General features: G+C 41.8%; 1 protein-coding gene across 3 annotated transcripts in view; it reads right to left on the reverse strand.

Moving 5' to 3' along the window:
* TENM4 (teneurin transmembrane protein 4) overlaps positions 1–15,292 on the reverse strand; it is a gene marked incomplete at both ends in the record, with an annotated part of 332,174 nt that overhangs the window by 71,362 nt on the left and 245,520 nt on the right. For all 3 annotated transcript variants that reach the window (XM_084306305.1, XM_084306304.1, XM_084306303.1), the window contains 2 exons: positions 571–832; positions 6,490–6,609. In XM_084306305.1, the coding sequence (XP_084162431.1) occupies positions 571–832; positions 6,490–6,609 (382 nt within the window). The remainder of the gene's footprint in view (positions 1–570; positions 833–6,489; positions 6,610–15,292) is intronic.

The raw sequence follows: 15,292 nt of genomic DNA on the forward strand, positions 1-15,292 counted from the left end.
TTGCCAGGCCTTTCCCTTGCTGACTGCATGCCCCAGCAGCTTTGCAGACTGAGGGCTGTGTCTTCAAAACCCAAGGAATTTCACACCCAGTACCCTCCCACTGAAGTCTGTAATGCCCAGCGGATGAAAGTTGCTCCTGAGCAGAAGAAAAGCATGAGTATAAAAAGCTCCTAAGCCTTGCACTGTGCTTTAGAGTATTGACTGCCAAAGGGCTGCCAGAAGGTTGCTGCAGGTTGCACGGGGTCCCATTTGAATTCCTGGGTGAATTTTGCCTTCCAAGGTGAAGGCAAAGAAGCAAAGCCAATGTAGGTTTGCATTGCCAGCCGCAAGTGCTTTGTCTCCATCTCTCAGGGATAAGGAGAAACAAACCTGGCTACGTGTGTGCTCGTGAGTGTGTGCTCCTAGCAGACGTCTGAAAAATGGGGAGACAAACTGGGAGTGCTTCTTTTCAGCGAAGCAGGGGGGGAGGGAAAGACACAGAAGCATACTATTGTTCAATTTGGTCAAAACAGGTAAAAGAAGGATAGAAAGGAACTGGGTTATCTTCTTCTGGGCTCATAGGGTTCATACCTGGATTTCAGGAACGATAGGGCCTTTCTCTGAGCAGGAACTTGCAAAAGCTGTCAGCGGGGATGGCGAGACCACGGGGTTGGGCCGAGCGAAGTTACTGAGATCACAGCTGGGGATCTCATTCTCCTCGTGCCTCATGACGATGGTTTCCATGACGAAGAAGCGATCCCAGGGCAGCCACAGCGTGTGCTCCTGCGTGATGAAGGGAGCCCGCTCGAAGTGCAGAATAATGGAGATCCCGCCGATGGTAACAAGATCGAAGCTGTTTTAAGAGGTGGAAAACAAGGTTAGTGCAAGCAACACCCCGTGTGTTTGTAGCAAGGAAATATGTTTGTAGCAGAGAAGTAATCACAAGTCCTCATAGGCCACAGGAATACCATCACTCACATTTTACAAATATAAAACCTACAGCTCAAAGAAGCTGTTGTTGGGCAAGAGCAAGTGGAATAGGCAGGAGTACAAACACTTTCTTTGCCTGTTATGTACTTGTACATTAAAATATTCCCATCCTTTTTTTTTTTTGTTTGTTTGTTTTTTTTTGAGAAAAATGTTTGTCTTTGCTATTGCTTTTCTAGTGTTATTTGACCATACATGCTCATTTTCTTTTTTCTTAAAGTATTTTTCATCCCACCAGAGTCACAGATTGGATCAATTCACATGCTGAAATAAACTATTTGGAAAGTGGTTTCTCTGACATGCCAGCATATAAATTGTCTTGGCATTCACTGCTAACCTGAGTAATACCTAATGCAAGTGGGGAACATGTGGAGCCCAGTCGCAGACTGAACCTACTGTACTAGGAACGGGGAAGAAATGAGGACCAGAAAGGCAGTCTCTGTGCCCAGCACTCAGCACTTATACACTTATCTTTTTTTTTTTGACTCTTAATCATTTAGAGCAGGGCAGGTAAGTCACTGCCCATGGTCCAACTAAAATCTGCAACTTCGCCCTAGGCTACCGCCAGCCAAGTGGCTTTTCTGTCTGTATTAGTGTTAGAGAATATAGAATATCATGTTGGGTTAACAGACAGCCCTCCAGAGCTGTCTGAAAGGATGCTATCTCAAGAAGGAAAATATTTTTCCTCTTGATGTAGAGATGTTGGGATAGAGAGTGCCGTTTGCTTGTTTTACCTTTGTGCTATATTTAACGAAGCACTACAGGATATATCTGTTATGTATAGATGGAAACAAGAGGCACAACTGAGAAAGGAAGAGATTTTGGCACAAATTGAAGACCTCCTGTTTTTGTTTGTGCTTTATTTATTTATTTATTTTCTTCACTATCTATTCTGTTGCAATGCCAAACCCATGTTTCAGGCACAGAAAGTTTTCTCTTCCCCACTTTTCACTTGAGATGCTTGGAGCTGGTATATGACAGCTGTATGGTGTATGACAAACTTGCAGTTGTGTGAGAGGCTCCCTGGCTTCAGCACTGCTGCTCATGTGCTTTAGAGCTGTGTGCCCAAGTACTTCTCTGTGCATGAGGAGCAGGATCTGAAAGCATGCTGACAGCCCACAGCCAGCCTCGATGCCCCTTCTAATTACAAGGTAAGAAAGATGATGAAAAAAAGTATCTAAAATTATTTTGTAATTAATTCTGAGGCTTTCAGATCTGCTGCAAAATCCCCAGAGGGGAAACAAAAGGTACAAATTACTTCTAAAAATCTTTGGCAAGCAATCACTAAAGAGATTATTATTATTATTATTATTATTTATGGACAATAGACTGAGGTGCCATTTAGTAAATATAATTATGACAAGAGAGTTATTCAGGAAAGAATGTTAAATGGAGTCCATGGGAGGGAGAGGAAAGCATTTTAAAAACCTAATGACGTGTTTATTCTACCACTCAGCTGGGGACATCGACTTCCCAGACCTATGGAGCTTGGCTTGCAAGAGCCTGACGAGCAACTTGCAGGTCCTTGCCAGCAAAGGCTCGCAGCATTTGTACTTTGATGAGGATATTTTTAACAGTCAATTAGCATTTGGCAAGCCCTGCAGCTAGGAGGGCGAAGCTCTCTTTGCATGAATCTGGGCACTAAAAGGGGCAATGGGAGGAAAGAAACAAACATTACAAATGATGCCCAACACATTTTTAGGCAAGTGGGAAAGAGGTTTTATTTGGAAACACCTCTGTTTTGCTCCCTTGTGAGCGGTTCTTGGCTTCCATGAGCCTTGGTCAGGGATGGTAACCTGTCTGGGGAAACAGCCTTGCTTCCCCTGCATCTGCAAAACAGGGCACAGAAGGGAAAGGATCAACTCCACGTCAGGCTCCAGCAGCTGGAAAAGCACAGAAGTGCAATTTTTTTGCAGAGGCACTGCTTGCTGCACACGAGCTGTTCTTCCCAGAGACACAGGGTGCAGATTGGAAGTTACCTCGCTGAACTGAACACAAAAAAAAACTAAAAGCAAAACCAAACAGAAAAACCTAAACTGAAAACACCCTCCTCCCAGCTTCCCTTAGTGAAATTAAATTTAACAGGAACAAAACCATCTTGGGATTGAAAGAATGAGATAATTTTATTTCTGGTTTTGCTGCTGTTCTCTGATGTCTTTTTTATCACTCTAAAAAAATCAGACTTGTTGTACCGTCATATTGTTCTGTTTTTCTTAAAAGACTCTAGAGAGACAGGCCAAAGGCTGAAATTCTCTATTTATCCACAATGCAGGCTCAAAAGAAAAAAAAATAAGCACAGAAAAGCGTAACCCTTTCTCATCTCTTTGCTCTGAAAGGCCAATGTATTTCTGAGAGAGCTGATGCCCACGTTGCTGAATGTGACAGCGGGGAGATGAGACTGGAAATATCTGGAGACTTTCCTGTCTGTTTATTAACAGTGCCCCCACAACCACGTGATGTCTTATGGCCTTTATAAACCACCAGAGTGATCAAATTTAAAGCTTTATTTAAAAAATGTGGTTTATAATCCATTACAAAGACTTTGTTCCATCTATTAACTTGCTTTACAGAGAAATCACACAACAGAGCGGTTTCAGAGCTGGCATTTCATCTTCATGCCTTGTTACCTGAATAGAGTCTGTGTCCCAATAATCAGGCAAGAATCACATGTAAGCCTTTATGTTCTCAAAGAGGTTTTCTGGGAGGAGCAGGGATGATTTTGTGAACAGACTAAGTAACGTGACTTAAATAGGACCAGGATTTCACCACTGGAGACTGTATCTGGCTGCTGTAATGGGAGTGGAACCTACCTGCAGAGACCTGGGATACGCTGAACCATTCACAGGGGTGAAAAATTCACTTCACTGTAATTTTAAAATTGAAATTTCACTTACAGTACTCATTTTGAAACTTGGTCATGCCAGAAAAAAAATTACTAAAGCAACAAAATCAGCTTAGGAGCCAATCAAGTTAAGCCGATGCAATTCTGTCTTTAAACTCCCTTACTTTAAAAACACAGTTATTGCCCTGCTATCAGTAAACTGATTTGCTAAATCAATTTAAGGGAACTCAGCGCACGTTTTCAAGAATAGATATTCCTATAGTGAATATGCCAAATAATAAAGGCAGTGAGTTTTAAGCAGTTATCTCATAACCTCTGGAACACGGTAACTGCTTGCATGCGTGCTCCCATTTTTCTTCCAACCTGAACGACAACAGAGATGGACTGGATGACCCCGCATGACTGTGCAGTGCCACGGAATGGAGGTGCATACAGCCTGTTACTGTAGTTCAGGAGAAGCTACTTTTTGCTAAAGAGCATCAACTTCTTAAACCATGGTGACTCAATCACACGAAAACTGCGCTGTGGAAAAGCTGATGAGAAGAGAGATGCTTCTTCCTAAATGGTCTAATTCTGAAAACCATCAAAGTACGTAATAGAAACAGCAACAGCGTAATTCTTTATGTGACTTCCAAAGTGCTTTACAAATAGTGTTCAATAAATGCTGTTAGAACCAGTAAGGGAGGTGAGTAAATGTTACCTCCCCTTCACAGGATGGTTGGCTGGTCTAACAAAGGTTCAGAGATGCATCTAATGATACCTGCTAAATTGGCAACAGGACTAGGATTAGAATTAAGGGATGTCTAATGCCATTTTCTGCCCTGATAATTTTAGTTTGAATGCTCTTGAAGATTTCAAGCTAATTTTTAGAAGGCTTTGCCAAAGAGGAAGTCACTGGATTCTGGTGCTCTTTAAGAAAGGGCTTTCACCTGCCTATTTATTACCTCCAGAGTACAGCCATGCACTGCCCTTCCATTTCAGAAAATACCTGCATGTATGCCTTAGACAATTTGGGGATTATTTTTGTGATTCAAGAGCCTCAGTACTGCAGCTGGACAATTTGTTGAACGTCGTGCACCAGACCTGCACGAGATTTCCATAGAAGCAGAATGATTTGAGGGGAAGGTGAAGAAATTGAGATCAGAAGAGCTGACACTGCCCTGCCTGGCGTTTGAACACCAGCAGCTGCCACCAGAAATCCCAGCTTCAGGATGAGTCCCACATGCTCTCGGATTCCCTTGTCTGAGGCAGCTGATCTCTGTCATTTGTATCACTTGGACCTGAGCGTCTGTCAGGGGCTGAGTCAGCAAACAGCAGCACTGAGCTCCTTGAAACCAATTTAACTTCTGGAGGCTGGCAGCAGGCCCCAAGGAACCAGCAGTTCACTGAGGGTTGGTGGAGCATACTGATGCTGCAGCTGCATCGCTTTCTGGCTGAGCTGGAGGCTGGGGAGGACGTGGTGTGAAAGGAAAACCCCTGGCTTGATCCGCCAGCAGAAGTAGCCTTATAGCTGAAGTGGAAAGAAATAGTAACTCAAAGATTGAAAGGTGCAGGGATAGCACCGCTCACCTCTTGCCCTGTTATGTTTGTTGGCTAGAGGTGTGGTTAAAGGCAAGGTCCCTCTGTTTTAAGTACAGTGCAAAGTACTTGCACATAGTAATTGTGTATTGTGTAGGGCAAGGAAACAAGCAGACAGCAAAAAGGTTATAGCAGGCATTATTGTCCAAGAGTTTCACGGATATATATGTTCTAACATATGCAGATTTTGTGCTGGTCTATATGCAGCAATTTGATGTTGAGTGTGCAGTTTGAAAGCAAAGTATGTTCATGCAAAGTGTGTTCAGTGAGTCTGATAGATACTCATAGCATAAATGTGCAAGGCTTTTTCCTTTTTGCTCTAATGCCTAAGCTATAGGAACTGCAAAGGCATCCTTTTCTGAAGGAGGCCATGAGTTTTCCAGGGATGCCTCTTTATTGTCATATCCTACAATAGATGCAGCATCACTAAGCCTCCTAGTCACCATCACTGTTAGAGTAGGTGCAAAACCCCCCGAGCGTGAACAAGGCAGCATTAATCACACGTTGCTAGCACACGTTCCTCTCTTTCATTATAATTCTATCAGCTCCTCTGGCCAAGTCAAACCTTTAATGAAAGTGGTGAATTGGAGAGGTGCTAAAATCCATAAATCCTCTCCCAAGTGCTAGTGGTTAGTAGTCAATACACAGGGCATATGCAGCTGGAACCCCTAATATTTCATTTTTGTTCTTAAAAGAAAGGGAGCCAATTAGCGCTGACAGACAAAAGATAAGATGAAAGGCTTTCCCAATTTGCAATGGTTTTGTTTTGGTTGAGAGTGATTGTTCAGATTTTAAGCACTTGCCTCTAAAACAACTGTAATTTTAATGACTTCTTCCTAATCATTTCAACATGAATTAACAAGAATAGAACTGAAGGAAACTGCACGCATGCGCAGTTCATTGCCTAATTGTTGGCTAATGATTCTAGTTTATATTACAAAGTTAATAAATAATAAGAATAACAACCAACAACAGCAATAAGGCATCAACATCTTCAAAATGCATAAACAATAAATGTGCCCTTGGCAGTTCTTCCTCAGTGTTGATAGCATTAACACTGCACTCACTGCTTGAACACTGTAAATCCTATAAAGATGTCCTACCTGCCGTCCTGTCTGCTGATCGTGTACCCAAAAAGAGGATTGTTGACAAAGCTGATGTTGACTCCAACCAGAGGGGTCCCGTCCGCTGTCATCACCTGGCCTCGAATCACACATGCATGTCTGGATGAAGAAGGAGAGAAACGGTAAGAAATGGTAAGTCTTTTGACAAAGGGAGGATTTTCCTCTATTTCTGGGGCTTGGAGCTCCTTTTAATTAGGCAGCCCTTTTGTCTTGGAACGCATGGGGCCATGCAGTCTGGCCTGATGGTGGCATGCTGCTCTTGAAGATTTTCTCACGAGGTGTGTAAGAACATTCGACACCAGAATTAAGGCTTACCTTTAACCCATTCTTGAAAAACACAAGTGCTGCAGCAGATACTTCACAAACTATGAGCTTCTGTAGGGTTCACAACATGACATGGAAATTTGCTGTAACCAGCTAAGTTTCGCAGTGCCTTGACAATACTGCCCTAACGAAGGGCAAACCACATTTTAAACTCAAAGAGCACAGAAGCCTTTTAAGTACTGCACGGACATATTTACAGCACAGAAGCCCTCAGAGGTAAGAGGCACACTGGGCTTGACGGCTTATTTCATCCAGATTTCACAAAGACCCTTAAGTTACCACTTGGGAAGAACATGACAGATAATTCGCTAGGTTCAGATAGCTTCCCTACAAAATGCTTGAGGAATGGAGCAAGTTAACAAGACGGGCTTTTCCTGCCTGTCTTTTTCCAAGTTTGGTAGCTTGCACTATTTTATAGACTACGTGTATTCCAATTACTCTATGCCCTGTAATGTGCTTTTATCTGGGGATCTCAAGGATCTTTACAAACATTGATTAATACTGCATGATAGGTATTTTACAGAGAAAGCAAATAAAGCAGAGTGGTTTTCAGTTGTCCAAGGTCAGGCAGAAAATCTGCAGTAAAGCCAAAGACAGATTTTCTGGGTTCTCATTCCAAAGCCTGTTTCCAGACCTCTAAGTCATTGCTATGCTGCTACCTGAGGAGCTTTCTGTAAAGACAAAGCATCACACGTCCATGAGAGTGTCTGAGCCCAATTGCTGGCTGAGGCCAACTATTTTTCTGAGCAACAACAGCAAATTGTGGTGTCAGTGTGCTAACATGACCCGGTGAGTGATTTTCCTTACTGTTGTCCTGGTGGAGAGCAGATATTGAACGCCAATGTTTCTACAGGTGTGGGACCAGTTCTCAGCAAGAGTAAATCATCCCAGCTGCACTCGCTATCTGCCCACTTGAGCTGAGAAATGTCACTTCGCTGGTTCACTCAGGCAAATGATATCTGCACTGTTTTGTAACGTTGATTTCATAAACACTTGAAAGATCAAGTTATTTTCTTTGAGTCCATCGGAAAATCCGATATTGTATAATGCAAGGAGATAACGTATAATTTCTATTAAGTAAGGGCTGCAGTCGTTGTATATTCCACAGCACAGAAAACAGACCATTTGTCAGGAAGTCTTAAAACTCCTACTGATCTAAACAGAGAGCTCCAATATTAACAGAAATTCTCGAAGCGTTACCAGAATGTGCCGGCAATCTAAAATGTGACTTGATTCATATACAATTTTGGAATAGAACACAGGAAAATGAGATAATGGAACTTATTTTTCTGTCACCGAGTCTTCTCTGATATATCATCACTGACTTTTTAGGAGTCATGCAGGAAAAGACTTGGAGCCAGCTTGTAGTTAATAATGTTTTTCGTATTTCTGCTGCTTCTCCCACTGAAGGCTCTAACCCAACTTCCAGTAGACAACAAATTTAAAATAATAGCCAAGTACAGTGAAGTAAAACATATGTCACTCTCTAACAGGCAGGCAAAGCATAACTCAAAGGATCACAATACCACAGAATATGTTGGGAATAATGTCAGTGCTTGGAATGACCCTGCTGAAGCCTACAGGTCACCAACCGTAGGGCAATTTTGTACAAAGCTAGTATGTGCAATCACATACCTGAGTGAAGAGCTAGGCTTTCTCTTCCCAGATTTTTCCGTGATTCCCTCCACCCCGCCCCATCTCCTTTCCTATCCTTTAGGGAGCCCCATGGAAGGGTTTGGAAACGTCTCCTCTCAGCTCCTTACCAGGTGGCTGCACATTTTATGAAAGGCAAGGAATCACTACAGACTAAAACCTTGTTGCAGAGCATGAGGCACTCAATATTCTGGCTCCCTGATTGCATATTCAAGTCAACATGGGGACTGCTCGTGTTTTAAAATACTCAAGACACAAGATCATGCTATGTTTTGGCAAACATGGAAAGAATACTTCCACTTGTTCCTTCCTTCCAAGAGTTAAAAGCAAGCAAAGGAAAAAATACAAAATGCTGCAGGTGTCTCCCCTGCTGCCCCACTTAAAACATGCCCAAGCAGTTGCAAACTTCTACGTAATATAGCAAGCACATTGGCTTAGATCCTCAGCTCCTGTTAATGGGGGGATGTGCTTTATATCAGCGAGCATCTGGTCCATTACATATCACGGACAACTATTTCTTCAGTAACAGGAATCAGCACAATATGGACAAACAGATGCATTTGACCTCCAACCTTCCAGCAAGAGGCTTCATTCCCATCCTAGCTGATGTTTCGCAGTGCTGCCTCCACCACCATTTGTGCATCGATGTGCTCACTAACTCACTAGCATCCCTTTGCAGAGAAGCAGCTCATCGACAAGCCCAGCTGCATCCACCAGTCCCCCAGAGGACTACAACAATAGCTTTCCTTACGTGCTATAGGGAAAGATATATTCCCACAAAGGGGACATCCTTCCCAAAACCACAGTGATAAAAAGGAGCTGGAGCAACACGCACAAATCTGAATTCAGTTAAAAGCAGGAGGGATGGGAACTGGAGAAAAACCAAAGCCCAGACTCTGCTTGATTAGATTCTCAAATCTGCTCCTTCCCTAGGTGATAAAATTTGCCCTGCTTGGGAAAAACAGTGAATACAGTGCGTGGGAAGCAGCTGGCTTCTCCGGTGTCAACGTGTCCTTTCTGGAGGCAAGATCGACTACCCACAACGCACCGAGCCCCCCAGGAACCTGGTTAATGCTAATTTAGTCAGCCATTTCCTTCAGAAGACCTTGGTCTAAATGCAATTACACTACAAACAAGTTAAGTGGTATTGCTAAGACGCTCAGCTCTGCTAGAAGGTCTCCCAATATATTTACATAAAATTATCTCTCATGTTAATAGAAGAGATTTATTCCATCAGGCTAGGCCTGCCAGTTCAGAGTGTTTTCTGCAGTTGAACAAAATTGAATTTCTCGTAGCTAGAGCCTCGTCTTCCCATTGAATTATTAAAAGATTCCGCATACTGCCTCTGTTTTCTGTTTGTCTTTTGTTTTGTTTGCTTGTTTCCTTCACTACTTTTATTTTAGGGTGTATGGATTCTTGCTTTGCAATGAACAGCACTCTGCTGTTTTTCTACTTCTCTAATTAGACTTCCCCTATTTTTTTGTTAGAATTTGTCCATAAAGGCTTCCCTGAAACATCAAGCCATTGTCGAATTGCTATCTAGAATGCCAGATGGTATATCAGACCATTTTATACCATTGCTTTGTGAAATCGTCTTTATTCCTTTGAAAATTAATTTAAGCCTTCCTGGTAAGATCTGGGCTACAGGGGCAAAACAGAGAGAGTGCAATGATACCTTTACTTTCCCATTGCTCAGATATAAAGAAGGTTTGATAGGCTGCTTTACAAAATCTAAGCAGACCAAAAGAGTTTTAGAACAGAAGACAGAAAAGTAAATTCCCCAAAAGCCATCTCTCAGCTTCCCATGGGAGTACATTAAAGATCTGACTTTAATACTGTATCTGACCCAATGTCTCATAACTTAGACATTGGTCCTTCCAACACTTCTTATTCATAGCCGTTTTCTGCTGACACTGTGCTTGGCACTGGGACATAGAAAAAAAATACTACTTTTGCTGAACATTTTTCATTGGAAAAAGAAAATCCCACACATTCTAAATCCTCTTTTGCTGAAAGAAATGTATATTCTTTCCCTGACTGAGAATAGGTGCCAAGGGGAAATCTCACCTCTATGAATTTCTGAAGCTCCTCAAAATATTTCCTCCAAAACTCATTGTGCCTTCTCCTTCAAAAGTTTCAGATGTATGGAGATGGTTATCATGACTACAAAGCCAGCCTCAGCCAAGATATTCATAATAAATATTTTAATTTGCCGCTATAAATCTTTTCATCTCTTTGATCTTATTTACCACTTCACATTTTACTGACATAGACATGCTGGGGATTTATTCTTCTGCTCTGGATGAACCTTCACCACAGCACCCTTGTGTGAAAACCTAGAAAGTTATTTCATGTTGGTACGAGCCTTACAATTGAAATCAGGTGATCCCAGCAATATTTCTTCTTCTGCTAAAGACTTTTTGTTCAACACTGGTCCTATCAGCTAGTCTGCATGTGTTCTAGTACTCCACCTGCAAAATTACAACTGAGGCCCATTTTCTTACAGGGACATTAAGAGGATAATTGTAGTAATCTGTTAATCGCTTGCTCAGGAAATTTTACATTCTCATAGTACTTCATCTGCGACGTGCTGGGAAACCTTTCTGGTAAGTACCTATAAGCACAGTCATTTGGTACAAACGTGATCTCATGGCTTTAGCTGTTGTGACCTTTATGCTTAATAATAAGGCGGGATGCAGCAAAACATACCTCGACCACTTTGGTCTGAATGCACCTGTCTTGGGTCAAAACATCTCAGGGCTGTCTAGCACTGGATAGACAGAAAAATTGGTAGCATGCCAGGTAAAAGCAAAGGGCATCATGATCAAGCACATGGACACAGAGAATGCCTGAGCTGACAGATGAAGGACAAAAGAAGAAAAGGCAACAGCAGAACATACAGACCTTCAAGTTTATTGCTTGTGGCAGTATCTCCCTCAAAAGCTGCCTGTAGAAAAAAGCTCTGTCTGTTAAACAAGCTCTGCCCACTTGCCTCTTAACTGTGCCAAAAAGTTATCTTGATGGTCTTTCCTTGAACTGAGTCAATCCCTTTCTAGCTTCTTCAGTTTAGCTGTAGGAAAAGCTGAATTTGGAAACCCCTCTACTGAGCTAGATGACATCTGAACTAAGGAATTGAGGTTAGGAAAAAGAATGGAAAAGATCTTGCTAAAGGGTTTCTTGTTAAACAAGAAAGGTATGCTTATGTGAAAAAAGAAAAGAAAATTAAGGAGTAGCTATCCAGAAAGACTCCCTCAGCCCCACAGATAACACAAATGAGTTTCTGAAAGGGTTTGGCACATGTTGGGCAGCCGGGATACAAATCATCAGTTAGGCTCAGCTGAGAACCTTGCCTGTAAGGGGAGCACCAGGATGCCACTGTCAATCTGACAAAGGACTAAATGTGTTGATATTCAGCTGAATCCCGGTCAGGGACTTGCTAAAGTGGCACTGGGAGACGTGGTTTGCAACACGTCTCACTGCCACTCAACTTTCTGAGAAGCCCTGGACCCAGGAAAAGAAGAGAAGGAGAAGACTGGATGATGAAAAGCAAAATTTCTAAGAGCTCTGACCAGGCTCAATGAAAGAAAGTAAATTCTATGTTGTTTGCAGCAAGAAGCAGTATCTGCCCTGTTTGTTTAACCTGCTCAATGAAGCTATTTATAAGGTCCCATCACTGAAGGGTTAGGAGGTGCTGACGATTCTTTATGTGGGTAGAAGCCTTAATTGTTAACCTTTTACAAGAAACCTTTGACAGTCTCTCAGATATTTTACAAAACAAACAGCAAAGCTGCCTGAATGAAATGCTCCGATGAAAGCACATTGCTTAAATTGTCTTAAGAAGTACAGGAGAAAAAGCAACCTAATGCTTGTATGCTTGTATGACTGTGGCTAATGAAGGTGGTATTTGAAGTATAGGAGGAAAGTGCTTATTAACTAGATTTAGCAAAACACATCCAGATGCAGATTTTCTTGTCTTTGTCTCTAGATCTAGTCTAACATGGCAGTATCAAAACATTGGGTCTTCTTCATTTGATCTTTTTAGTATCCGTGAGTGGGCTCGGCCTTGTGTCCAGCTGTTGGCCAGTTTCTCAAGCTCCCCACTGCATGCATCTGCCTCCGTTCTGCTCCATGATGAATTAGTCCTCTAAAATCTCCTATGGCATCGTGTTTGTCTGCACTGTTGGTGACTGTGGGTTGTAGCTCCTCCAAAGGGAAAAGAAGGCATCTTTCCTTCATGACAGTTAGTAATAAAATGTAATATTAATTTGAGGAAAGAACTGGACACCAATCACTTCTAGAAATCTCACGACTGGATGATCATTGCTCTCATAACAACTCCCTCATGGCTCAGTTCCTGAAAGGCTCGGGCCCTCATGGTTTTGAAAACTTCTCCCAAGATTTGAACCTTATTGACCTGCTTGATGTCTGTTCCTTTCCTCAAGGGACAGACATAGGAAGATGAAAGCACAGTCTGCCTCTCCGATCAGCCAAGCAATCTGGTCACTGTTGGACAGAGATGCCACTTCTGCCTCCAAAACATCTTGTGTCTCTGTGCTTCATCGGTTCACTTGGTTTTGCATCCCAAGATTTTTCGGCTGGGAAGGTGGGAGGATGAAGGAAGGATACAGGAAAGCTGTTCACCAAGTAGGAAATGAAGAGGAACAGACATTGATGCTGGTCTCTGAAATTATAAAGCTGGTCCAACTATAATGGGGAAGTGAAAGTATTTTAGAATAGATTTTTATAGGAAATGTAATGCTTAATAAAGTTGGGATCTGCTTTACTGCAAAGTTTCAGTGAAAAATGCTTTTATTCACAGCGCAGTTGCCTAAGAAGTGCTTTAAAAGTTGACGATTCTTTCCTTCACTTCAGCACAACCAAAGAAACACACTCTTTTGCTTTGTACTAGGTCTCAAGGAAGAAGAATCATGCCCTCATTTTTTTAGGTCTGTAAAACCCATGTCGGGTTCAATAGCTCATAAGATGTGAGATAATTTTTGTACCTAATACTGAATTATGCTCATTTCATATTTTTTCAGAAGAGATCCAAAAACCATTATTTCTATGAGAGGTAGAGACTTTATGGTGCAATAATTTTCAAGAAGAATAATGTATTCACGCCAAGTCATAAAAAAAAAAAAAAAAGTCTGCAGATCTTACCAGTTTTGTATTATTGTAGTATTTTATGTCTGGTATTTATTTTGTAAGCAATGGCCACATAGTCAGCTCTGCAGAAGAACCACAATAAAAGCAATTCCTCCCATTGAATTTGAGGTTTCATGAACGTAAAACTGAACAGGACAGAAGAAATAAATTATTTCCAGGTTAATTATAAAATGAGCTCCCTTTTTGGCTGATCACAGGGAAAGTTCTTTAACTACATATAAGCTGCCTGATAGCTTTGTAGTGATCCAAAGGAATTAGGAAAAAAAAAATGATTCAATAAAACATATAAGATTTTATGATTGGGATTTTAAAACTGATTTGCTATGTATGAGGTTTTAACCAATTTAGCAAGTAAATGTCACACTCAAAGGACACACTCTTCCTGATAAATCGAAATGGCTGACAACTGCACTGGGACTCAGCTGTTAGCATCCACCAGCTAGAGGCAGCTGATCTGAGCTGATTTGGAAAAGCAGAGCTTCACCCCAGCAGTGCAAAGCCCAAGGGATCGGCTCACACCAGCTTGAGGCTGGGTTGAAGATTTTGTGCTGGGCTGGCCGAGGGATGCTTGCCAAATTTGCAGAGGCAAGGCAGCAAAGAGCTTGGGGCAGAAAGCTCCAGGTTTTTGCAGAAGGAATGTGTCCGGGTCCCACGTGAGAATCATTACAGCAGCGAGCTGGTATTTTCTTTGAAGAAGGCAGAATGAAATAATCAAGTCACTCCACTGAACAGGATATGCTGCTCCTGGTGATGCTGATTTATCGAATGGAGCTACTGACTCAGCTCATAGCCATCACGCCAGTCATGTCTATCAACCAGCAGTATAAAACAACGGCCATGCAGGCTGTTCTTCTTTTCAAAGGAACATACCCCGAATATTGAATAAATATTAATCAAATGTCTATGTGCCAGATCCAAGAGATCCATCAGCATCTATAGTGCAGTTTAGACTCCTCAAAGCAAATGTGCACATCAGCATCTGTGTAATCCACGAGGTACTTAACTCATTAGGAGAGTTTTGCTTTTCTGCTTGGGAGTTTTGAAGGCTCAGGTTTTGCTTTCTGCACGCTCCAGGAGCTCCCAGGTGCACAGGTATCATCTGAGACCTTCAATGTCCTGCAGGCTCCCGAGCCTCCTTCGAGGTTTTGTCCTCATCTCTATTTCTTTTCATATTTCCCGTTTCCTCTGTGCTTTGCTGGTTATATATGTAGTACTCTATTTAATCCCTAGTATAATGCCAATATTTTTTTCAAGTATTCCTTCAGTTTTGACCATTCTTTCCCCACTGAGAAGAGAAATCAATAGTTTAATGTACATTAACAGAGAAGGGATGAATTCATAATTTCTTCAAGCGTGACTTTCTCTTGTAGATGGTCTCAGAAAATCTAGTGCAAGAATTCTTGGTAATAAATATCCAATAATTTTTAATACTTTTAAAAAACTGAATCTCAGCTTCTCTAATGACTGTACTCAGAACTTCCTTTCACTGCCACTTGTGAAAGGGGAATATAATTACGTTATGATTATGCTATCTATATTATGGAAAGAAACATAAAAATTGATTGGAAATTTTCTTTCAGAGAGTCCTGTGGGTACAAACTCCATGGAATAGAAGTAGGTAGCTACATATTTTGCATTA

This window comes from Netta rufina (genome assembly GCF_964035555.1).
Source record: "Netta rufina genome assembly, chromosome: 1".
NCBI lineage: Eukaryota > Metazoa > Chordata > Aves > Anseriformes > Anatidae > Netta > Netta rufina.